Source organism: Pygoscelis adeliae, unplaced genomic scaffold, assembly GCF_000699105.1.
Source record: "Pygoscelis adeliae isolate BGI_AS28 unplaced genomic scaffold, ASM69910v1 Scaffold88, whole genome shotgun sequence".
Classification (NCBI taxonomy): domain Eukaryota; kingdom Metazoa; phylum Chordata; class Aves; order Sphenisciformes; family Spheniscidae; genus Pygoscelis; species Pygoscelis adeliae.
In genome coordinates, this window is record NW_008825616.1 from 1,510,182 (window position 1) to 1,536,529 (window position 26,348).

A 26,348-nucleotide genomic window follows, 5' to 3' on the forward strand; every position below is an offset into this window, starting at 1 on the left:
AAGCTTCGTTGAGGCATTCACTGGCTGTTTCCAAATCACTTTTATATGACTGAAGGATATTGCCGCATCAAGTCCTGGATTGTAAGTATCCTCTTCAAAGAAAAAAACAAAATGCTGAAGGTTGTCATCTATTTCACAGCGTCAGAGCGATCTACCACTGCAGTTAATTTCTGGCTTCTCTGGCCGCTTGATAGTTGTCTTTTTGTCGGTTGGTTGTTCCGAATCCAATAGCTGGTTACCATTTAGCAGTTATATTTTTAAAATACAGTTCTTGATCTAGTGGTTAAAAAAAAAAAAAATCTTAAGGTCTTCGGGTTTACATACAGCTTGTGTCATGTACCACTGCCATGGTTTAGAGTAAATGGAATGATGACCTAGTAAAAGAAAAGTCAGCTCTTCCAGAGGTCTGATCCAGTCCAAAACGGCTGCTATACAATGCAAGACAGCGCTGCGTTCCAAGATGCACTGGAATTTCTCTTGTCCTACTCAGAAACACACATCTAAATTCAGCTGGCGTAAGATTAAAAAGTTCCAGTTCAGATTTCTGAAGCAGTTACCACAGGGTGAATTCGATCAACAAGAGGTGGGAAGAGGAGAGAAAAATAAATCATGCACAAAGTGAAAATAAAACAAAAGTATCTAGTGGTTGGTTTTTTTAAAAAAAAATTAAGACAGCGATAGTGCTAAAGAAACTGCATTTGAAGAAATTGTTTTAAAAAAAAGAACACGTGATTGGACTGAAGGGGACAGGCACGCCTGGTTTTCTGCTGTCTTCCCAACCTCTTTCTTGGATATATTTCTGTCTGCAACACGGTGGACCCAATATTTTTTGAGCTGTATTTGATGATCAAAGCATGTGGATACGGAGCTGTCGTTTAAAAGCTTACCCTCCCAGTGGGTCTCTTTGTCAGAGCCTTGTTTGCTCAATGTGCAGAAACTCCACTAGAGGAACCATCAGGGCCATACACACCTCTGAAATTTCAGAAGGGGAAATAAATGACCGCTTCCCGTACCATCGCATTCAAAGCAGAAAGATCTTTCTTTCCTATCTGCTTAGCTCTCTAAGCAGTTGGGTAAGCTTCAGGAATAAAGTAGTATAGGTTATTTATGCCAAAGAGAATATATTAGCCCAGGAGTTCATGGAGGATTGGTGAAACGATCAAGATGTTCCAAGGATGAATGATCCGTCAAACTGCGTGGACGACTAAGGTGAAGGTCAACTGGTGTCTAACCCCAGTGTGACAGGCACTTATTTCCACATGGTTGGACCTCATTAAAATTCAGTCTACAGGAAAACAAAACAAAAACAAAAACAAAACAGCAACACAGCTGGGTCACCAGTACCCTACAAAGTGCTTATGTCTCAACATAGCTTTCAGATCCCAGAAGGTCAATCAAACCCTGTTTGTCTCCATATGTAGTTCTCATAGATCGCCATCGCCCGTCACCAAGGGTTGCCATCAAGCAGAAGACGCGTCAGTCTTTGCAGGTGTAAACCTCTTCTCTCTGGGTGCATTGTTTGCATTCCACATAGCAGCACCACCGGACCTGGCACTGGCACGGACGGGTGACCACCCGGCTCTGCGTATTGTGCCCTCGCCCGCAGCAGATGCTGTCACAGTTCTTGTCTTTGTAACATTTCCTTCCCGAAGTCCCAGGCGAGTATCTACTCATCATACAGAAGCTCGGGGAATCGTCAATGTAGACAAGATCCGTAGTCCTTGGGATTTGATCACTGTGACCAGGGATGGACTTCTTGGGTGGGGAGATGTCTCCTTCCCCCGTGGCCTCGTTGGTAGTGCTGCCCACTTTGAGCGATGTCTCGTATTTTTGCTTCAGCTGCTTCCCTATTTCATGGAATGGGGAGAGCTGCCTCCAGCACGTTCGGACAGTACAGGATCCAGATACGCCGTGGCATTTACAGGTTGTCTCCACTCCAGCTTTGATAACCTGCAGACACACACGGTCCCAAAAGAAAATCAGTTATGGGGGAAAAGATCAAGAGACAGAGCAAAAAAAAAAAAAACAACATTTGCTAAAAGACACTCCTGGGTGACAAAGTTGATGACAATACAAAAGCTATCTGTTGGAAGAGGACAGAAAACACACGCTACAGGAAATACTTGTTTCAGAAGGGTCCCAGTTTCCAGGAATATGACATTTACTTGCCAGAATATTGTTTTATTGGCTAGTTAATGGTACTAGTAAAGTGTACAAAGGCTGTCCAGTGGTGGCATTCATCTACGTAGACAGAGTTCTGAAGCTGTGGTGCAACTAAGAGATTAATACCTATTTTAACACCTGTTTATCTATTTTAATAGGAACAGGGAGATAAGATGTAACAAAAGCGGAAGGAGTTGGTTTAGTGGAGAGAAGAGGGAGAGTGCTGCTGTAACACACACAAACACGCAGGTGGGGTGGCACATGCTCCAGAGCATGAGCGTGGACAGTAAGAACACTCTCCACACCACCACACACGGGATACCACCTTAAACTCACACAGCTCCCAATTAGCAGCACAGGCTCAGTGGAAACATGGTTAAGCTGTGCCGTTTCCACCAGCAGCGACGAGGTATAGCATCCTACCCAGTTCACTTTGTGACTGAGGACAAACCTTCATGTAGCTAAATTTTATATATAAATCCCTCAAGAACAACAGCCTGAATCGTCACCACCAAAACCATCAGCTCCAAAAGCATCCAGGCAGCTTCTGCCTCTCCAACCTGTGTTCAGAATCCTATTCTGGAGTGTGGCAGCATGTCCAAAAGGACCTGCCAATTTTTTTCTGCTAGCAATGAAGAAGCCTGCATGTGCTCTTAAAAACAAAGAGCGCCATTGCTTGCTGGCCAAACGCACGTTTTCATGCAGGGTAAAGCCCAAGGCTGCCTCAGTCTCCTCTGTGCCCTCCCTTTCTCTGAAAAATTAAGATGTGAAGAAATGGAAAACAGACCCCTGTGTGAAGGGTTCAGTAATTCCAGGTGCTTTAATGCAGGCCCCAGGATTTACTCTGTTGTGGCACCAGCTGTAGGCAGCTTGGAAGGGGAATCTGGCTTCTCACACAGAGGGTTTCAAGGGGAAAAACATGAAATCTGGGTTGATGCGGCAGTGAGAAGTGTCCATCCCAGTGGTTTCAGCCCTCAGCCCATCAGTCCCCAGGGGCTGCTGCCTACGACAGGGCTGGTGGCTGCAGAGAGGACTAGGGGAGCAGTCTTCAATTTTCAACCAGAGAAAGGATGTGGGGCAGTCACTCTGCAGGGAGATAAGGGGACTTTAAATTTTCAGCTCTGGCCATGGGAACAGACTCCCTGCACTAAAGGCTGCACCATCTGCCTCATCATGAGCAAGCAGGAGCTGCCCCATTTCGTCAGGATGAGGAACCTCAACTGCTGCCTTGATGCTTTGGCAGCACCTCAGGGTGAGCAGATCTTGAGATTTGACCAGGCAAGACAGTGAGCAAGGCCCCAAGCGTTTACAAAAAGCCTGACCCAGAGGTGGAAGAGCCACTTAGCTAAACACTGTGTAGGGATTCTGGTGAGAGGCTAAAGGGAAATGGGATCACACAGGCATTCAGGGGCTGCTGCGCCCAAGTGTTGTCTACGCAAGCCACCGTCCAGGAAGGAACAGGCTGCAAGGTCCCAGGCTAGCATAACTTCTACAATGTGTTGGCAGAACCTTCTATAAGGTGTTCTCAACTAGGGTGGAAATGTATATTTTATTCTCTCCGCAAAAAAAAGCAGAGCACTTGTGACCAAGGTCTTCAAACTCAAGGTGGAAAAGAAAGGAAAGATGCTTAAACCTTTGGAAACATGGATTATGCCCCTCCACGCCAGGACTCTCATGTTAAGTTTTGTGCCTGCTTATGCCTCTTGACTGCAACTATCAACAGCAAGGCTTGGTTTCCATTCCTTTCTTAAATTATGTATTTTATTTTAATAGCCAAACACTTGCAGTGGATTTTGTAATGAGATATTATGCTCAACTCACAGATCCCTAAAGGAAAAAAATAACTTGTTCAAGATATCAGAAAGTAAATGCATATGTTTAATTTATTCCCAAAGCAAAAGAAAGTCAATCTCCATACAGAAAGGTGTCCAGATCTTGCTTGGGGATAGCTTGGCACGGGAATAGCTCTCTTCAGACCACCACAAAACATAAATACAGAAGGAAGAGCAGAGCCAGTGGCACCACGGTGTTCACATACGAGATGGAGGGAACTGAAAGAGAAGGTTATTTTTGACAGAAAAAGCAGCATGGGAAGGAGAAGCAGTATCAGGAAGGGAAGAGAAGAAAGCAATGAAAGAATCAATAGTTATTCATCTTAGAGACAAAGGTGGTAAGAGCCCCCCAGGTGCCGTAAAGGACCCCATACCCATAAACTGACTGATGCTAAATAAAGGATCCTGTCCTTTTCAAATTAGGCTGCAATAAAGATGCTTCATGGCACAGAAGCATATCCATCGCCTTATAAATGTCATCTGAATGCTCTCCCCAACCTTCTCCAGAGATAGGTTTATGCTTGGGAATCCTCTGTGGGCAACATGAGAGCAGACACGTTATTTGGACAGTCACAGATAACCTGCATTTTGTCCACAGATTATAAACAGATATTTATAGTTCTAGTTCTCCCTTCCCCTCCTTCCCCAAAAATAAGTAACGTTTTGACTTTAAACGGGTAAGGTATAACCACCCCTTAAAATAGCAAGTTAGAACAGAGTCTGTTTTATAGAGCCACCTCCTGTCAAGGTACTATTGAAAGTGCCCTTCCTTTGGGCATCTATAGTATCTGAAAAAGAAAAAAAACCTCCCCCCTCTGCCCATTACGGCATCTGCCGGCATCATGGCCTCATGACAGCCGAGGACTGGCTCCAGTCCACTTCCTGACCATCCGGTTCTTAATTATTTGGCTGCATGAGTCCTGCTGAGCACCATGTGCAAATGTGCAATAGGTCATGGACTCAGAATTGGGGTCTGGCCCAATCCTGATATTACAAAGACATTTTTAGAAAGACACTATGCATAATACTGCCTTCAGCAAAGCCTGGCCAATGGTCACACTTCATTCCTACGACAGCCAAGACCTTTTCAAATGCAATACAATAATACACAGTAGCATTCAAACAAGTGACGGGTTACAGAGAGAGATGTGTTACTGCTTTTAGTACTCAGCTGGGCCGGCTTGGTTAGAGGCTGTCACGCTTTGCATGCCAAAGTGTCTAGCCAACTCTGCAAGAAATCCCACAATGTTAGACAGGAGCGTACAGAACACATTTCAACACCGAGGAAAAGAAAAAAAAGCCCTCACCCATACTGTCCCTCATGTAAAGTCACATTTCACTGGTTGCCCAGAAGTGAGAGCTGAGTTCATGTGAAACAAAGCTCCTATACCTGATTTCACGCCCAGACCATCAGCAAACTGGGCAAAATCGCTGAGATACTTGCAGAAGGGCTACACACTGCAGTCATTCATCAGTTCAGGCTTTTCTCAACCCTTCCACCTCCCCCAAACCCATTCACATCTGTTCCACCTGGAAAAGGAGACGACCACCATTGTACAGGAGATGGGAAAGAAGAAACCAACAGGAATTGGCTCGGCTGGTAGATACGCTTCTGCGCACAGGCTTGGCTAGATTTAGAGCTGGTTGAACAAGGCATGGTCATGAAATGCAGGAAGGGAACCTGGACACGGGGCTGTTCTCATCAGGAGCCACCTCTCCAGAGCTCAGTGGGAGAGTTGACATTGCAGGTGCAGCATATCCAAGGCGTCCACATGGGGCTGGTAGGTATGGCACAACACGTGTTGGAAATCCAGATCCTGATGGATTGGCAGCTAGCAGATGGCAGCAGACCTTCGTTCAGGAACAGGCCTGTAGGTTTAGGCACCTGAATCACACCATCCAGCCAGGGTTGAACCTCACTGAGACAGACTTTTGAGTTTAAATGCTTACATTTGCGAAACACCTCTCAACTCCCATCTGACTCAGTGGTGCCAAAGCAGACAAGGGATCCTGCAGTAAAGCAGACACCTGCACATGCTCAGCTGAACAGCTCCCCAGGCTCCACCAAGTGTGCTGACCACATCTCCACTCACTAACAGGAGCCTAGGGACCTGGCTCACAGAGGCATCTCAGTTTAGATATCTTAAACTGTGAGCAGAATCCTACCCTCTGGGCAGAATTCAGATGTCTAAATATCAGCACCTAGCATTATCTGAGGTACTGTAAACCATTGCACTTTATCACCAGCTGCCCCTTCAGGAGCATAAAGGTCTCTCAAAGGGTACTAATGCGTATGTTTAGGTAGATGAATCCTATTCTCCTTGTCTGTGCTTAAATAGTGATGAACAAAGCGCCTAATGAATCCCAGTCTGGTTTTTTTCCTGACCCACTTCTAGCTCCTTGTTAAGCTGTGGCTAGGACAGCTTAGGTGTCACACACTGGTGGACCAAAGCATAAAAGCTTTCCATTGTCCCTGTTCTCGTGAACGCACCTGTTCATGAAATCCAGCATGTGGATTTTCACATGGCCACTGTGCAAGTGCGGTGCATCCCAACCGCTCCATAAACCTTCTCCTTGAAGGGCCGGGAAGGGCTCAAGAATGTTATGAGGCAGCTATAGTGAAAATCCTAGAAAAATTTCCTCCCCAGCCAGCCTCCTCTGCTGCTGTCAGTCACGATGCAGCTACTCAAGGCGATGCGTGATGGAGAACTGCTGCCTACGGGCCCCTAACCACCCACGAGCCAAAATCAATCTTGGCAAGGCCCTTCTGTTTCCCGTCTCGTTCCTCAGCTTCCACAAAGACCTTCCTCCTCTTGCTGCAGGCTCCTGTCAGAGACACTTAAATCCACTTCATTCCTCCAGAAAGCAGAGCAAGACTTATTCAAGTCAGCAGGTTGCTTGGAGCAGTGTTAGAGAAACCTCTCCTGGCTGGGCCCTGGGACAAACGGGTAAACGTCTAGGTCATGCTTTCAAACTGGAGGGACTTCCAGGATTGAATAACTTAGCTTTTATTACCAAAAAAGTCTAGGGTACACGAAGCAGAATAAGACTTTAACACAAGCTTATCATTTCAAGAGCCATAGGTAGCCCCTGTTTTCTTTTCAAGGCACATCACAGTTCAGAGCCTGATCTGCCTCCATCCCACATAAACTTTAACTTCTCTTGAACACACACGGCCTCACCACTTATTTAATAATCATATTTCACCTACACCATGGTAAGTCACCACACGCATGCTTCTACCTTGTCACAGATGTGAAGCAAAATGCATTAGCTTAAATCCAAAGCACAAAACCTTTCATGCTCCCCACGGGCTAAACACCATAGCTACCACGCATCGGAGTCACAGTAACTCAGGAGTAACAACACAAGTGTGCATTCGAATCCTTATTGTGTTATGTGCTGTAGAGAGCTTCTACCACGACAGCAAAGTTGAACAAAGACCACCAGTGGATCAGGGATAACGTCACACATTGAAATCATGTCCTCCCACTTTCCTCTGAACAACCACCTGGTCTTGCAGTCTCACAAATAGGAGAGCCATTTGGGAGGAAAATAAAGCTCTTTGAGCAAATTAGTTCGTTTGACTTAGGCATAGAAACTCCCATTGATCTTGTCATGAGAATACCAAATACTGACAAAGGCAAAAACGAGGAAAACAATTATGATAGAGCAAGACTGAACTGTCTTTATTGGTGCTTGCTGCGAAGATGAAATTAGATAGCACTGCAGGACCGCCTGCCCAAATGGCTTTACAAGAGCCATAGGGAAAAGGGATCACAGCAGAGCATTGCTATGCAACATGTAATCCTTCCTCACAACAATGGTTTGCTACGAAGCTCAGACTAAGTGCCCCTGTAATGATCAGTCTCAGACATGCTGCAACACACAATTTCTCAGTGTTTTAGCTGAAACGCTGAGGACAGATTCCCATTCATTCCCAGCTGGGTCACGGGGCTCTGGCGGTGGTTTTCAGACAACTCTTGTCTGGGCAGCAGCAGTCCGAAGCGGACGCGCAGCCGTGGGAATTCCTCGGTTATAGCTCCGCTGTCGTCATGGCTGGTCTGCGGCTCCAAGGCTTCAAACCATTCGCTATGGTTTGGGGGAGAGGAAGGCGCAGATGAACCTCCTTAGAGTCAGCTCATCCAGGAAAAAGCCTGCCCTCGCCTTGTCTTACTTCAGAAAGGGCTTTGGGATGTTTCTTTACAAATCAAATCTCTTCCATCCTCTATGGACATATCCTCCTTCAATTTAAATAGGCTTAGTTATTCTCTCAGCTCAAGTATTAATGTTTGTTTGGACAGCAGCCATGGTCCCCATTTCTTCAGCATGCCCAACTAGAAGACCAGACTTGTCCCTTAACACTGGCCATTGACATTGGTTGAATTACAGAAATTTCACAGATTGTTAGAAGTTTTCTTTTCTTTTTCCTTCCCTTCCCTTTCTTCTTCTATGTTGTTAAAAAAAGCCCTTCCTTTGAGCCTGTTCTAAAACTGTTTTTTCAGAACAGTTTTCTCCTTCCACTACCCTTCCTTCTTTAAAAATATGAACACTCATATTCTAGTGAAATATGCATTAAAATATAAATACTTAAACATAGAATAACATAACCCTACTTAAATGGAGAACTTTAGAAGTATTTTTTCCCCTTCAGTATTCCTAGTGTGCTTCACATGCTAAGAAAGCTCCACATAAACAACTAACTGCAATTACTTATGGGACACAGCAAGCAATTTTTTCCAGAGTGTTGATTTCCAGACCTTAGAAAGACTTTCAGCATGAAAGAAGGAGGGGAAAATCCAGAAAGCATGCTTATGCATTCCTACCTGTCATAACCTGGAGCAATTCATACTAGTGGTGGCCCTGCAAATTGATCTGTACATACGAAGTCAAGAGCTAGTCTCAGAGAGGCTGCTATTTGCTAGGTTTGGTTTGTACCTCGGTAAAAGTGTGATGCTAGATTTCCCACTGCAGACACACCCCTAAAGAAACCGCCTAAATGATGCATTGTGTTTCCTTTTTTTTCATGCACCAACTGTATCAGTAAGCTCATATGGATTTGTCTCATCAAAAAGAGCAATTATTACACTTTTTGAGGATGCAGAAAACCAGAGGGATTAGCATTTAAGCTTGCCTGTTCGACAAACTCTGGAGTTCGACTGGAATCATGCTTGCTAGTAGGAACCTCATGAGACAGGATGGGCAGTGCTTGTAAACACTGTCTCTGCACCAGGAGACCAGGGTTCAAGTCTCTGCTTCGCTACGCCTGTGTGTGACCTTTAGTAAGTCGCTTAATCTTTCTGGATCTCAATTTCCCCTCTGTAAAATGGAGATACAGAAATGAAGAGGGTGGTACGCTCTGATAACATCTTATGTGATAGCTCATGAAGTTCCTCAGACAGATGATAGCTGGGCAAACATCTACCTGATATGGAGAGTCCATCTCCAGCGCAGGAGGCACGCTCAGCCCTCGAGATAGACCCATGCCAGCACCGCCTAAGGGGAAAAGCCATTCCTTGCACAGACTTCCAAAACAAGCAAGTCAACAGCAAGGAAAAGTCCACGCACCTCCCACTATCCTCTCCAGAGCATCCCATATGGTTTCAGAGATGCAGGCATAACGTGCCTCAGGATGGGTCTGGACTTGAACCCTACAGCAACAAGGGTGACAAGGATCATTCAGAAACACGCATCTAGTCTGCGCAGACCGAAATTTATGGGTTGATATTGTGCGAAAACAATTAAGGAGGCCTCGTGAAAGGAAACAGTTTTAAAGGGGGATAATTACCTAAAGAGACAGATCTTTCTCGGGGGAGGAATTTTCTTGTTCTCCATATCTGCCCTCCCATAGTTTTGCAACTAAACACTCTTGGCTCTCAAGGAGACTGTGATTATACCCCTGACTTCAGGGTCCTGAAGGCAAAGGCTTGCTTGTGTCCCTCCTTTTGGAAAGATAAAGGGAAAAGGGAATGAGAACATGACAATTTTTTTTTTTCCCTGGGTAACAGCAGCCCCCTTTAATAGTGCCCCTTGGATCTGTAAGACATGCTTGACCAGACATACCTCTGGAAGAGGTCAGCACTCCTGGGATTAAGAAACTTAGCAACGCTCCAGAGAGGGAGTTGGAAAGTCATGTTTAATGATACTTTGCTGAGAAACTGGGCAAATTTAATTAAAACATCACTTACTCAAGCCCAGTGGAACTAATTGAGTGCTCTAATATTCCGACTTTTCATTAATGGGTTACAAAAGAGGGCTGCACTTGTGTGTACAAGTGGGGAAAAAAGGGGGGAGGATATAGAGAAGAGAGCTTTTGCAAGGCTGCCTGTGCTTCACTTAATATAACCAAGAAACTTCGTTGCTGGCAACAGAGCTTTAATACAGTTGACTTCTCTCACCACCACTGCCCCCCATCCCCTTGACACATACACACACCTCCCCCCCCCCCCCCACACCAACCCCCCACAGCAAGCCGCCGCCATCGCCCTCCGCATCCTCCAGCACCTCTTCAAGACCCCTCTGAAAGAATAGCTGAATGAGCGAGAGTAGATTTGGCAAAGGAAGGGAAATTGCTTTTTTAATAAGTGGTCTATTCAGAGCTCCTACTTTTCAATAAAGAGAAGGCTGGAGAAGTCCTGGTCTAATTACCTCATCCTCACAGTAGACAAGCTCACCCTTTCATTAGCGATTGAGGTCATATCATATAACTTTGTGAGCCATCATGGGCACAACATGTTCAGTGATTATTTCATTGGTGGCGGCAAGATTACAGTCGGCCCATCAAGGTTGTAAAAAACAGAAGCAAAATAATAATTAAATGAGAAAGTCTACCAAGAGACATTAAAACTAGGCGGAATAGGATAATGTCACCCTCACAGAAATACACAGGTTGTTTGCTAGTGTGACACCATGGAGAAACTGCCGCGTTGACCAGGAGGGTATAGCGTTGGTTGCCAAATCAGTTCATTAAGCACAGGTCCTTTTTTTGCTGGGTCTCAAGGGACTATTTATACATTTTGCCATGGTTGGGAGTAATTAGATGGGAAGGATTATGTTAAGAATCGGTGAGAGACCACCAAGCTTGTGCTACATCTTTAATAGATATTCCTCCACTCCCCCAGCGAACACACACGTGCACATCCATACATACACTGTAAGTACACCAACATAGGCTGGCACTGCAGCAAGCTCCCGTAGCAAAACAAAGTACTGGAAAAGAAAGTCTTTGTCCATTCTCAGCCCAGTCCAAAGCAGTCTGCAGCACACCAGCAAAGGTTTCGGTTCATGCATGTATGGCTTCACTAATAGACATAAAACCTGAGGTTTGGTTAGAGGGAAAACACAGCGGGTGCCGAGCAGGAATTCAGGAGAACTGGCTTCAATCTCCTGCTCCATCAACAGCTTGCTGCATAACCTTGGGAAAAGCATTCAGTTTGCATCTCAGCTCCTGCTCAAAATGGCCATAATCATCTTTTCCGAACTCACAGGGACATTTAACACATTAGAGGCCGTAAGAGCATCTTAGTTATACGAGTGCTCCAGTTCAAAATCGTTCCGTTCCAAAATGGCACAGATCAAGGCTATCTACACTCCTATATTGCCTTTGATTCACATCAAATCAAATACATATGAGATTGCCCAAATAACCAAACCAGGTTAGTTCAAAGTAGTTTCAGACTGCCATAGCCACTAGGCTAGCGTCTCTTGCTAGTCAGTGGTTGGAAAGTCTATAAGGTAGCAGTTAGTTGATGGGCAGCTTCTTTGGAGAAAGACAAGTAGAGGAAACATGCTGAGTTTCATACTTAACCCATACCTTCATCAAGTAAAATATCAAAAAATTCAGCAAGGGAACCTAGTACTGCCTGCTGAGCAACTCTCATCCTCCACCAACACTGCACTGGCAGTGGGACCGGGAGGAAAGAAGCAGATTGAACCTGATATTAATCTACACCCAGGTGTAAGCAATGCCAGAAACAACCATCAACCACACCAAGAAGTTCAATGCTCAGGCTTCAAATCAGTTCCAATAATTTGAAATCTTAAGCAAGCTTTGACCTTGCAATTACAAAGCCACCCTGGGTCCTCATCTCTGACTCGAACATGTCTTATCTCCTTAATGACACCATATAGTGCCAACGGTTTAGGTTCGCATGTACTGACTATACAGACATATGTTCTCCTGATCACAAAGCACCACCCTCCTAAAAGCTTCCTTCTCAACATGCAGTTCACTTGTTCTCTGCCTGGCTTCACGGTGATGTTGTGAATCTGGTGGGCTGCTCGGCTTGCCTTTCAACCAGACTAAGGTACAATTATTCTAGGAGCATAAACAGAGAAGTCATTTCAACTGCTGCTGCAAATAGGCAAGGAAAGCTGTCAGACAGCAATACCAACTCAACAGATACGGCATGGGTGGACAAAAATAGGAACAACGGATCACTAACCTGCAGCAAAGGTCTTTGACTTGGATTGCCGTGAGGGCTCTCAGTGTCTGGACAACCGTCACAACTGTTACTCAGCCTTTTAGCTGCAGATATTACACTAGTGCTTAGAAATCACTGCCAATGACCAGAGCCTGACCATGCCAAGTAAAGCAGAGGCAGAGGGTGCAAGAGAGTCCCTGACATCTCCCTTTCCCCTGGGAACTAACTCACAGTGGGATCAGGACAAGAAAGGGCAGGCGGAAAGGGGAGATTCACTCCCTCCCGCCCATCCTTGGAGTTTGTTTAGCTCAAAGTCACACAGTGTAGAGTAGAGATGACAAATAAGAACACCTAACCTAAATCCAAGACTGAGTCTCAGCCATATGGGCATCCTGACTGCAGCTACTGGGGTGGAGAGCACTGGGAGTTAGGTCAACTCCCTTGGGCAAGTTTTTTAGCCCCACCACTGCTAGGAGATATTCATGGAGTTACAAGAACATGTCAACAACACCTAAAGCCACAGCCTTGTAGATTTTGACGAGATTGTATTATATGCCTCTGGAAAAGGAGGAGAGCAGGGACATCTCACAGCAATCTCCAGCATGAAATTACAGCCTCCATGGACCACCTTCTCCATTTTTAGTCCCATCTGCTACACAGCCAACTCCAAAGAGTTGGGACAAGCCCTTGGGAACAACCAAACAAAAGGATTAAAACAAATTTCATCACCCTGCAAAGCCTGTTTCACACGCCAAAGAGTTACAACAGGAGTTCAGAGGCACTGAGCCTTTTAATCCAGAGGCAGAAAAGCTGTCAGCCAAAGCCAGACACCAGCTAAATCCAGGATATTTCTAATCCTGATCTCAGCACTGTCTAGGAGCATCTGGTGGTGGGGAGAGGGGGAGACTTTTTGCTGGCCAGCACTCGCTGGTGGCATTCTCCAATGCCCCAACTCTGTCGCGAGGAATGACATTTTATGCATACGCACAGGAACAACTGAGCTGGGGTGGCGATTCCTAGAATGCACAACTGGCTGGGCTGCATTTGCCTGGGAAACTGGAGACCCAGGTCCCCCATCCCAGCCCCAACCCTCCATCCAATCACACGGACAATAACAAGGCTCAAAGGCTATTTATAACCTTACAGTATGTCCCCCTTCGAGGTTGGCGCAATGAAACACTGATCCTAGGCACCTGTGCTGGCCAATCTGTGGGATTTTCGTGTTCGAGCAACTCTAGGCTAGGTACAGCCAAGCAGATTACCAGAGAAGGTGGAAAGCCCCTTCCTTTCCCCTCTCTTGCTGGGATGACCCAGCAATTGCAGACACGTCCTTTACATCAGTCCTGCAGGGAGGCCCCCAGGCCGGAGAGTAAAGCCTCGTGGGAGGAACATGGGGTAAAGAGCAGAAAGCCTTCCAGCTGAGAGCATAAGGATGGGAAAAGAAAAAAAAAAAAGAAAAAAAAGGAGGCACTATACACCCAAGCACTGTCAGCTGCAAACCCAGCAGCTCTAGGCAGAGTGGAAGCCTGCCAGAAAATAAGGCTGAAGGGACTTTTAGGACGGAGGTCAGTCAGAGAGGAAAATCTCCACCCTGGTTCCCTGCCAGGTGTTTGTCTGGCCAGTTTTAAAGAAACCTGGCTATGGAGATGCTACCCGGCCCATGCGCTACTGAACTACTGCAAGAAAAGCATCCCTCAACCTGTCTTGCAGCAGCGTAAATCCCTTCCCTCCTTGTCCTTCCTCATATAAGCCTGGAGAACCTGCCTTTCCAGCCCTTCGCAGTGTAAGACCCTCTCCTCCCTGTGGAAAACCAGCAATCTTTCCCCCCAGCTCAAGTCTTCTAGACCCGGACAGTCCTGATTCTTTCCTTCTGGTCTCCTTCCGATGGCTTTGCACAACTCTTGAAGCACAGTGACAAAAACAGGGCCTAGTTACATAATTGAGACTTCAACCCTCCAGCAGAAGGATCACTCCATGCGTTTTGCGTCCAACACCCCTGTTTCCACACCCAAGTGCAGTACTTTATTGCCCCCACAAACCCCACAACGGCTTGGACTCCCACCCCAAGCAGTCTGCCACGCACCTTCATGCCCACAAGGTTATTGTGGAAGTCCACCCTGGCTCGTAGGTCCTTGTTGGGCTTCCTCCCCAGGAACTCCTTGACGAACTTGTTGCTGTATTTCAGGTTGTCGCCGCAGCCGCCCCACTGCCAAGCCTCGCGGTTCTCCAGGTCGGGGGCCTCGTCACAGGTGCAACGCTCCATCCGCCCCGCGCTGCACGCTTTGGCCATGGCATGCGTCAGCCCCGCAGAGGAGATAGCGTACAAGAAGGCTGTCTCCTTAAAACCTGCAGGAGAGAGGAGGCAGCATTAATTGCAGCTGGAGCAAGGATTAAAAATAGAAAAAAAATGAGGAAATCGAGGCAAAACCCATTATGAGAAGAGCCTGAGCAACGTCAAAGCATGCCAAGCTCTACGCGCATCACTGATGGTGGAGAGGGCACAGTTGGCAAGCAAGGAGTGATGGACAGAGGTGGCATGAGCCAGGATTCAAGAATGCAAATGAAGTCTGGCCGGCTCTGTGGCTGTCACTCTGCAGACAGTCCATGCCTGAAAATGGAAAAAGGTGAGCAAGAGCTGGACAGGCCACGGAGGTACCATCACTGTGGTACAGCAATACTGCTGCCAAGGGGACACCAAACAGCAGAAACCCAGCGTAGACATCCAGTCTGATCGTTGGGGTAGAAATCATGAGGGCTCCTTGTTCTTCTCTCTCCCCTGGAAAAACAATCACTGGGTCCTAATTGTTAACAAAAGGCACCTGAGGGCTGGGAAGCACACAATAGCCAGCCTGTCACCCAGTGCAGCACCTCACCCAAATGCCTCAAAAAGCAGTTTACACCTCAAACCTTTCACACATCTCCATGCTCACCTGCAGGGATGCAACAGCATCCGCTGCCCCCAGTAGGTAAGCTGAGGCCCAGAGACACCCATGATTTTGATCCAAATTATAAAAGCCAGAAATAAAAAGCAAACATGCCAGTATTTATAGCTCCTCGTTCTCCGGCTATGGAAGCCGTGAACGACTGCATATTTGAGATGCAATTCCAGAACAGCTTTGGATCCGACTCAAGAAATCCCCCACACAAAAATAACACAAGTGGATGGTGACAGTAGTGGATATATCTGTAAGCTGGTGTGTCAACCAAGGACATGCAGAGACACTGCCAGGTCATTTTTGGAACTGTTCCTTGGGAGGTTCATGGTAGTCCAAGCAAGCTCATGGGGTGCTACCCTGGCCCATCCCCAGAGCCTGCCTTCCCAAAGCACTCACAGGTGCACGATGCTGAACTTCAGCAGAACACAGATGAAAATCCAGCCCAGAAGACTGAGGTTTGGTCATCCCAAGGGGGCTGACTCAAACCAGATCGTGGCAGGAATTGTCCGACCATTCTACTGCTCACCTGGAAAAGAAGAGCAGGAACCTTTCCCTCGCTGGAAGGAAGGTTAGAATAAAAAAATATCAACTCCACACTCGCTGGGGACACCATAAAGAGTGGTCAAGGTTGAGAAACCAAATTTGTTTCTTTTTTTTCCCTCCCTGAAAAGAGGAGACCATGTCCTCTGGCACTCCAGAAACATCTTCAGCATTGCAAACTCTCTCATTGGGAGTGGTGGGAGAATTCTTTACTTAATTCATACAACAAAAAAACTCATGGGTACACAGACCACCGAACTCCTCTGGGTAGAAGATGCCTTCTGAGCAGCTTTCATCTTTTGTAGGCTAGTTCAGCTTTTTCTAGGTTTCTATGTTTCCTAAGTCAGACTGTCCAGATGCCTGTCAGAGGGATGCCACTGCTAGAGAGAGATATTCCCAAGCCTCCGTGCTCCTGGGTTGTAGAACTGGCCTCTTGCCACCGCTGCTACTTGTGCTATGAAACGGAGAGCTACCGGTGTGCTAACAGAAGGTCCTCGATGGAATAGGGCATGCAAACTCTCCTCTGAGAGTCTGAGACACTGCAACTGGCAGCAAACAGCCTGGATGTGGTCCAGTTTAGTAGGCAGCTCGGATCTACAACCTGCTTGAAGGCCTCCTGGGTTTAAAGCACTGAATTCAGAGTGGTTGTGAAATCTCAGCGGAAAGTCAGTGCCACGCAATCACAATGCATACCAGGTTTGTCAGAAGGCCAGGAGGAATGGTTCATTTGCCAGGTTCTCCCCCTCCATCAATCTCCCCATCAGCTTCAGCTCTGCTCCTCCCATTCTCCATCACCGAAAGCCTCACAAATCCCCGGTGCCCATCAGCACAGGTATCATCTCGCCGGCAGGCAGCTTCCAAGCAAGTCCATGTGACATTTGGTTCTGGCCAGATTTAAAGCCATCTCCGCCACGCACTACTTGATTGCACCAAGATATTTTGTAACAAGATAATGAGCTTTAAATCAATGCAGGCATTCTAACCCCCGGTCCATCGACAGCCTGCCATCCGCGGCTATCCAGTTTCAGCCATTTCCAAAATTGTTCGTTGAGTATCCAAAGAGGATAACAAGTCCCTTAAACAATCCCTCGTTATTTTAAGAAACAGGCTGCATCAGCCCAAGTTGCAAACCAGCAGGCAGGCTGTTCTGGTGACCAAGTGTAAAAAATGGAGGGAGAAACTTTTTCTTAAGCAAAATGTGGGGGGGGTTGCCTTTTTTTTTTCCTCTCTCTCTCTCCTTAAGAAGCTGCAGTGGTCCTGGAGGAGAGGAAGCAAGCCCACAACGATGTATTTAAATAGCTGTCTCTTAGTGGGTGATACATGTACCCCTTTGCCCTGGGGTATCACTTGCTGCAATGCTGAACCAGGAACCAGCAGCTCCTGGAGAGGCGGAGAAAGATTTACAGGGCAGTGTGTTATGCCGCAGGAACAACATCTGAAGGATTTACAGCATCAGCGGAGAGCAGAGATGTTGCAGGGGCATAAAACATGGAAGAATGAGACAGCAGGCAGAGCCATGCAACCCTCAGAGCTACTATTTATTACACGGGGTCCTGACAAGGCGGAGGGGGGTGGGTTCTCAATAGTGTTTTAAGGCAGCTCAACTTCAGGCTGCTTTGAAATACCCCTTGCCGAGGGCTGCCCACGGGGGCAGGCACATCTGAAGGAACAAGCTGTGGCCTCCAGGTGTCAGCATGAGAAAGTGCTTGGCTTTCCCAAGGCACCACTAATCCAGGGACTCCTCTGGCATGCGGGGATATTTTTAAATGTCTTGCAGCTCTGGCTGGACCTCTTGGGTTTCATAAGGACTTTCCTTGTTTCCACTGCAGTCAGTGACAGTGCATTACTTGAGCCCCAGCGCTTCTGAATTACTCCTTCTCACTAATTAGCAAGGGAGGGTGCTTTGCAAACCTCTGCTCCTGTCGTTGAGCACATCGGACCCTGGGTTTCCAGGTCCAGCTCCATTGCCGAGTGTGGGACTTTCTGGAAGTCACTAAAGACCTCGAGACCCATGCAAGCTATCTAAAACGGTCCTGCTGCATCATTAGCTTCAGTCCAAAAATAAGAACTGGATTTTACTAGGACGGTGCAGGAAACTGGACTATATGAGGTAGCACAAAGGAAGGAGAAAAATACCAGCTGCTCCTTGAATACTCCCTCTCAGCTTCAGGTCATCTCCACCTGTAGGGAAGGGGTGTGGGAATTACCCACCAGTCACATCCAGGGAGCTTTTCCCTGGGTAGAGCAGTAACAGGACACACAAACATTTGCAGGTTTTGCCCTGCACTACGATAGGGCTCCCCTTGCCCCCCCTAACGGGACAGCACAGGACAGTCTGTTTTGCTTTATTTCCCTTAACAATGCATTTTCTCAATTTCTTTCCTGAAAAGTTGACATAAAAAATAGGAAAAAAGTAATAATAAAAAAAAGAGGGGACAGCTTTGGGAACTTCAACACCTTCCCCTCCAGCAACAGCTCAACTTCCAGCAAAAGTGAGGAGCAACTGTAGCTACTGGCTGCAGACACATGCACAAACATCTCCAGGCTCCAGGGAGAGAAGCCATGGCCAGCAATGGGAGGCGGACAGGGGTTGCTTTGCTAGTACAAGCACATAAATTACTGCCATATAGTACATCCTTTGCCTGCTGTGCACTTTCATGGATGAGCTGAGCCTGGCTTTATCTTTACCTTCTACGAGCTCTTTTTGGACCTCTGGGGACGTGGCGACCCACCACTGGCAAAGGATGCACCAGGATGACTACTCCACAAAGTGCCAGGGAAGCCGACGGGTGCAGGGGGTGCCAGCACCCCTGACCGAGGCTCCCCAGTCCGCTCACCTCTCTTTAGCAAGCTGGCCCGGTAGCGACCCTCGAGGGTGCAGTTCCAGCGCTCAAAGCGAAACTGGTACTGGCACTCCAGCGCGCTCATGCTGATCGCCTCCATCAGGGTCTCGGCCACTCCGGGGTCCCGCCGGCACATCCTGCGCTGCTTCTTCTCCAGCTTCAGGCGGTCACAGACTTTGTAGTGGGCTTTGACGGCAGCTTCCTCCATTTCTGAGGTCAGAGGGAGGATGGTCAGGGGCTCATTCCCCGTCAGCCTGCAGAGGAACAGAGGGGTACAGCGGTGAGGACAAAAATACTGCCCATGGTAGAAATGGGGGCCACGGTGGGATCGGTCTCTCCCCGGCTGAGCATCCACGTGGACTTGCTGATGCCTGGGCAAGGACTGATTTCACAGCAAGGCGCTCTCTGCAGTGTGTGTGCAAGGTGGGAGCAAGAGGAGAAGGGTAAGAAGCGATATTTGGATTTGTGTTCTCTACCAGCTCTCACAGAGCTTATTTGGACATAACACCTTGGCAATCTCCACCACAGGACTGTGTTGAAAACTGAAATGGGGAATAAATAATTGAAGGTACCTAACTGCATGAACTTGGGAAACTAGCAAAAATACAAGAGCTCTACAGTCACTCTCCTGTGCATAAACCAAAAAAAAATCATTTTAGCACATCAAGCAGAGCCAGAACCAGCTTGGGAAGGGATAGAGGATGATTTGTCCCACCAGACCCCAAGAGACACAGAAAGAAAGCAGGTACAGCCACCCTGCCCTCAGCAGAAGAGATCCTTACATAAAACCTAGCGAGGCACAGCCTGAGGCTCGAGAGCAAGATACACTTTTCAGACGATACTGCCAAAAGCTTTTACAAGGGAGAACAAGCTCAAAACCTAAAAAAAATGACCTGAAGAAATACGTGTCCCGTTGCCTTCTCCCCTCCCTTCTCTGAGCACAAGGTCCTTGACTCGTACAATGTGCAACAAAAGAAGCCAGCGTACTGTTCCCGGTGTCAAGTGACGAGCTGCTGGAAAAGGACCAGGCTGGCATCGGCCCCGGGGAGCAGAGAGGCTGCAGGAACATCTGCTGGGCTCATGAGCGGTTTGTTGGCCGGGTTGCCCGCACCCCACTCTCCTGGCTCTGCCCTTTTCCGGCCAGGTGCCAATCCACGCAGTCAATGGGAATCACTATGTAGGGTTTCGAGGGACCTGAAGACACATTTCCCCAGCCAAAAAAGAAGAATTGCTTAAAGCCAGAATTGAAAATATGCTGGAACACTGCAATCCTGCATGGGCAAGGACCGGGGATGGGTCACAGGCTCAGACATCCCCATCACTGCAGGACCACCGGGGCAAATGGGGTGGTGGGCATGGGAGGGGAGCAGACGCTCACCCCCTTCACTGGATGCAGATGGATCCTGGAAACCCCTTAAAACCCCACCTGTCCTACAGGAGCAGCGGGTTGTTGTTTCTTTTTTTAATGAGGATTTCTCTCTAATCGGTGGGATGCATCGTGCCAGGAGTACAGTCCCAGAGGGCAAGCAGCTAGGATGCTTTAACTCCCAAACCTCCTCGCACAATGGGCACTAAATCCTGGCCTGAGCTGCAGCCAGCAACATCCCATGCAGATCCAGCCATTACTGATGATTTAACGAGGTGAGAAAAAAATTGCTGGGTTTGGTAGCTCTTTGTTGGTTTTTTTTTTATTATTTTTAGGGGAACAGATATAGGCAGGGAAATGTTCTCCTTCAGTTACCTTGAAAAGTGTTAGGATTTCAAGGAAAAAAACTGCAATAGTAAAAATGAAGTCAGAGTGATTTGTGGGAAACATGGAAAGCTAGTGTAACCAGTGTAAAATTCCCCCCCCCCCCAAACTCTGCTCCTCCAAAATGATGAAAACATCCAAAAGGCCAAACAACATCTGAAGCACTGACACATGTTAACCCTTACAGTTTTGCTCTGTCTGGACTGGGACAGAGTGTGGACTTATGCTTGACGGCTCCCCAAGGAGACAGGACATCACCCAGCCCTGGTGCCTCGTCAACCAAAGCTCTGAGCAGGCTTGTTCATGAGAAAGGTGGCTTGGTCTGAGCTTCACAGCAGTAAAGAAAAATCTCCAGGACATTCGTTCCTGGCCTTCATCAATACTTCTACTCTGAAGGTTCATTCCTGCAAGCTTTCACAGTTGGCGCAAGTGATATCCTCAGCTGGCAAAGGAGAGACGGAGGCGTAAAAGCATTTTCTACAGCTCCCCCTCACCAGTTAACTTTTCCAACTGAGCAGGTACTGTTCAGTTAAATGTTCTGGAAAACAAGCTCCAAGTATCATGTAGCAGATGGCTATCGCAGTGAGGAGGGATACAGGAATTGATCCTACGGCCAAGATTTCTGCAGAGCAATTGGTGACTTTGAACCCCTTCCCCACCCTCCCCCTTAGGTGCTTGGCTTTGTGATACTTCAAAGTGTAGCTGCTGATAGCACAGCCCGATTGCATGTCTCTCCAAAGGGGGTCCCAGTAAGAGTCACCTAAATAGAAATACAGTAAAGAGCCAGGGATAGGATTCGTGGTGCACAACAAAGCCAGAGGACAGGCTTCCAGCAGCCACTTAGAACTAGTGGATGGAAAGTCCTGGGAAACAAGAGAAAATTGAAGCATTAAAAGGACCAGCTGTCAGCAATGTCCATTTTCACCGCTCTGTACAAAAGCCTTAGGTAGAAGTTCACCAGCTCCGATATCTGTGACAGATGGGCCACAGCCATGGTGAGCTGAGAAAAGCTGGGCCAGCATGCAGGCACCCACTTCACCCCTTCCCAAGAAAACAACCCAAAGACAAGACACCAACGTGATGTTCTTACAGGGAAGGCAGAACACCACCTTTTTCTACCTCCTGTTTCCTGACCCAGCTCTTCCCTGCCCTCACCCGTTACAGTAAAGGGGACAAGAAAACCCAACTGGTGAAAAACAAGTCTTACAATGCGCACGCTGAGCAGAGACACGTCCATCGCTGCCTGGCTTATTGCTCGGACTAATTTCACCGGCTTTCAAGCTGGTTTGAATCAGAGCAAAGCAAGTGAATTTGCAAAGCATCTCCGGAACAAGACAAGGAGTAAATTTAGGGGAAAGGGGCTTTTCCTAGCCAACAAGCAACGAAGCTCTTCCAGGTGAAGATGAAGACCTCCATGAGTGAAAGCAGCACACATGCATGCACACACACGTTTTCCCTCCCCAGCGCTGGACGCGTGCCCATTTCAGCAGGGGGGACCGATGCAGCAGCCTTAGCTCTGCACACACGTTCCAGCAGCCTCAGGAAGAAGGGTGAGGTGGCACTTTTCAGAGCATGGCATCAATAATAAACAAGCACAGGCAGAGCCAGGGAGAGCTGGTGCCCCCACCTGAAATGCTGCCTTGGAGCTGCCACTGCATGGAACCTTTATAATCCTATAAAGCCCTTTTATGCAACCTAGGCTGAGTGAGGTCCCGTAAGGCAACGGTGTCAGAGTCGGATGCTTTCTCAGCTCCTCACAAAGACCGAGCTGTTCCTTCCAAGGAAATTTTTCGGGAAGGGGGCATGTTTTTTATTTTATACACACCCAATCCACAACTGTTGCGATTAAACTGCCAGCCAGCACTCTGTGCAATTGTATTATTTTGGATCAAGGGGGCTAAGCACGAGATGAAGGTGTGTGTGTCCACTGGGAACCTGGAGAGAGACCAAACAGGTCATTGCACACAACCCAGGAAGCTTTAACTCCCTGGAAATTAACTCTGGCCTCTATGAGAGCAATATGAATCTACAAAGTCAAGAGACTGTTTCTGCCTCAGACTTTGACCTAATCTTCTGTGCGCCTTGCCTGACTTCTGCTCCGAGTGGCACACTTGCACCATCCAGACATCAGGAAGGACACAGTTGCTCAGTGCCGTACCCACCTAGCTGAGAGAAACCTTTACAACATCACTTGCACTATTTTCCTTCCAAACCTCCTTCCGGTTCAATCCGTCACTAGTTTGAAGCCAGGAAACCAGAAGGTTTATTATCACCAGCTGTAAATAGCAAGACCTATCTGGTTTGCACATACACCGCTGGTGGCGTTCGGCTGCCTTGGTTGTGAACTTCATGTCAAACATTGCTAATTGCTTTGCTCTCCTGGAGTTCAGACTCCAACCACCCGGACTTGGGAGAGATCCCAAACACAGCCCCTGCCACAGCACAACTCACACCGATAGCTCTGCAGCCAAGTTTTATCTGTAGCACCATGGAATTATTGTCCTTCCAGAGAGGCAATTCAAGATGGGTCCTGCTTTCAGCTCATCTCGAAAGTCAAGAGTTTTTATTGCCTCATCAGCTCACTCTTTCATCAGCGTCCCTGAATTTTCCCTCGTTTAACTAGGGATTTTCCTGATGAGAATTTGAGGGGGACGAGACAGAAGTAAGGCACCTGCAGCATAGGCCTGTGAGTGCACTCTCAGTTTTGACACGCTCAAGACTTTCCTTTGCAAGTGCCACCAGAGATGCGAGCCAAGGTGAGCTGCTTTCCTGCGAGGAAACGCCTCTGACTCTGCCCGCCTGGAATAACAGACCTGCTGAAATATTGCATTCCTATCCCAGCACTTCCTTCTCTGCCGGGAGATTTATCTTTGGTACATCTGTACAAAGGCTGAATTGATTCTATTTTCACTTTTTACATTAATGTTTTTCCTGCAGTATTGCTACTCTTCCAAACCTTTTTCTTCTCTTTCCACCACTTCTTTCTTTTATTTAAGAATTTTAAAAAGATTCTGAAAAGTTGACAACTTGCACATTAATGTTCTTCACTGCAATACCTAAATTAATGACTCCATAACTTGAGGAGCCAGACTGAGTTATGCTGGACACCAGGCCTATATTATTTTTTGCATCTACCTCTCTCTCCCCAGCCATCACACTCCCACACTGTGAAGAAGCTTTCCCAAATTGATCTACCATGGTCCCCCCATCCCACAAAGGATAATTGCTATTTGAAGTATAACAAGCCAAAAGACTAGTTATAAGGAAGAAATGTTTTACGCTGCGGGTGGTGAAACACTGGCACAGGTTGCCCAGAGAGGTGGTGGATGCCCCATCCCTGGAAACATTCCAGGTCAGGTTGGACGGGGCTCTGAGCAACCTGATGTAGCTGAAGATGTCCCTGCCCACGGCAGGGGGGTTGGACTAGATGACCTTTAGAGGTCCCTTCCCACCTAAACTTTCTATGATTCTATGAAAAGTCCAAGAAAACTGAATTCTACGGTGAGTGAAGACGACTTGATATTTGGAGCAAGAGGTGGCCGTTGAAGAATCAATTATCTCATTCTGCACTGCATTGTTTGGTTTTCTTAAGTGTTCACAGGTACAAGTGCCATCATTGTGCTCACACTCAACATTCTTTGGAGGAAGCTATCTGAAGAGCACTCACCGACCTCATTTCTGCTCTTCCCAGAGCTGTCAGAAGCATTGGTGGACCCCCAAATCATTTGGGATCAGAGAAGGCTTTCTCCTCTTTGCCATTAAGTAATTACTTCTCTATTTTCTTTCTACCCCTCAAAGTCAGAACTAAGTATTTTTGCTCCCAGACGCAGTGCTCACCCCAGCGTTCAGGCATTCGTGTCTATTGTCGCCTCGCTTAGACCACAAAATCCAAAGCCACAGATACTAGTTTCAAAATCCACTGCCACTCACTGAGCTACAAAAGCCAAAGGTTTCCTACTTTGGCTAATGTATGCACACGCAAAAAACCCAAATATGTTCCTTTGAGTCCTTACAAAAAACACAAGGTATTCTCCAAACCTCAGCAAGGATTTCTCTGCTTCCACAACATCCTGCCATTTCAGCAAGCACTAAGTCCCTTCATGAAGATCGCTCTGTTAAAGGTATTCACTTCTAGCTCAACCCTTGCTCAGTGTAATTTTTCCACTGATATCCTCTGGCATTGTGCTGTGACATTGTGGGTGTCAAAGAAGGCGTCCGGAGGAGAAGTGTTTTTCCCAGCCTGGGAAAACATAGACCATCCAGGGCTTTACAGGACAGAGCTAAACAGCCTACACTCCACCTAGAAATCAAAAATAGCTTTGCTAAAACTCTATCCTGGTACTTTGCAAGGCTTCCTCCCCTTGTCATCATCCACAGACCACTGCCACTTATGCACATGTAGTTCTTTGCCTTCAAGGTCATTCCCAGCCAAAACTCTGCTCTGTGCTCATTTCCTTTTTGCTCTCCATGTCATTCTCCACAATGGTGTCTTGCTGTTGAAGACCATTAAACGAAGCCAAAACAACACATTTGGAAACTCAAGTAACGAATACAGCTGTTCTCATCACAAGTATGTCCCAATTGCTATTTTGATCCTTATCTTCCTCTCAATAGCATGGTACACACCCCCAGAGCTTTTCTTTAGGTGGCAACCCCTCAAAATGTGGTCTTCCTCATTGGTCAATAGTGCCCAAATCTCAGTTGCAGCTTCGACTTGCAAAGAAACAAGTAACAGCCCCCACCGTGGAGACTACAACATTACACGCTTCCACCCACACATGGTATGGGCAGAGCCCTGCAACCTCACTGCACGCAAGTGGAAAGCAGCCATACCCTACGCTCACGCTCCAATGGACAGCGTATGTTTCACAGAGGGAAACGCCTTCAAGTCCTTCGTTCTGCTTCCAAGTGGTGGCAATTAAGAGGGTAGAGAGGAGAAAAGCTACAGCATGGGGAAATTTCCAACCCAATAGATCCCACTTACCAGGGAAGGAAGCATCAGTCTCCAGACTCCTGATGAATTATCCTCAGACTTTTTTTTTTTTAGGAGACAAAAAGTTGTAGATTCTTGTAGGTTTCAGTCATTCAAATTTTCTTCGGTTACTCCTCCGCCTGGATAGATCTACACAGTGGTTTCCTCTGGGCTCTCTTCTCTGAGCATCTCGGGCAAGAGGATGGAGGAGTGGGCATGTAAGGATCCTGCTACACATAACCACCAGGCTCTCGGGTCCTATGAAGAGCTACTTCCAGCATCCAGCAAAAAGAGAAATAACAGCTGCTTCTGGAAGAAAGAATTTGCCGGTGCAAATCTCCAGCTCTTCCCTTTCCAACACTGCTCTCTCTCCTGAATGCTTCTAACACAGCAGCCACTCTGATCCCGAATCATTAAGCTCTTTTCAGGCCCAGGTGTTACCACAGAGATAATTTATGTCCAAGTTTCCCATTTTAGCCTTAGCTGAAGTTCACACAGAAGTCAGAGGACTTCTCCCAGGCTGCTGAACGCAGCCGTCCAACCAAATGAAATCCCCCCCAGGCCAGCTGTCCTGCACTGGAGAAGAGAGCTGGACCCCAACACCCTTACAAAGGAGTTGTCACATCAGGTCAGAAGGGATTTTTCTGTGAATGGGGCAAGACACAGATGGTTGCCTCCCAGATACAGGATGGTTGCTGCACGTATAAATAAGCTTCCATGCAATTTCCTGCCAAAACATGCCCTCAACTTCTCCTGTACAACTTACCAAAAAATAGTTTGGCACATAGTGTATGAGGGCAAAATTTAGCAACCGAAGGAAAAATACTTCAGTGAATGAGCAGGGAATACGTGACTCAGTTCAGATGTGGAGGGCTGGAGATGTTCTCGT

General features: G+C 47.2%; 1 protein-coding gene across 1 annotated transcript; it reads right to left on the reverse strand.

Annotated features, from left to right (window-relative positions):
• Positions 1-1,452: 1,452 nt before the first annotated feature.
• Positions 1,453-18,991, reverse strand: WNT9A (wingless-type MMTV integration site family, member 9A). Its single transcript, XM_009333278.1, has 3 exons — positions 18,732-18,991; positions 14,502-14,764; positions 1,453-1,950 (listed from the first exon to the last, which is right to left on the reverse strand). Exons 1-3 carry the CDS (start codon positions 18,943-18,945, stop codon positions 1,477-1,479), a joined length of 951 nt encoding a protein of 316 aa, XP_009331553.1. The 5' UTR covers positions 18,946-18,991; the 3' UTR covers positions 1,453-1,476.
• Positions 18,992-26,348: the final 7,357 nt, after the last annotated feature.

Excerpts from the sequence above, each read along its gene's own strand:
- WNT9A (XM_009333278.1), bottom strand. The coding sequence starts at position 18,945 with ATGGAGGAAGCTGCCGTCAAAGCCCACTACAAAGTCTGTGACCGCCTG. Across the intron at positions 14,765-18,731 it reads GGCCAGCTTGCTAAAGAGAG|GTTTTAAGGAGACAGCCTTC; the intron begins GTGAGCGGACTG and ends TCTCTCCTGCAG. Across the intron at positions 1,951-14,501 it reads ATAACCTTGTGGGCATGAAG|GTTATCAAAGCTGGAGTGGA; the intron begins GTGCGTGGCAGA and ends GTGTGTCTGCAG.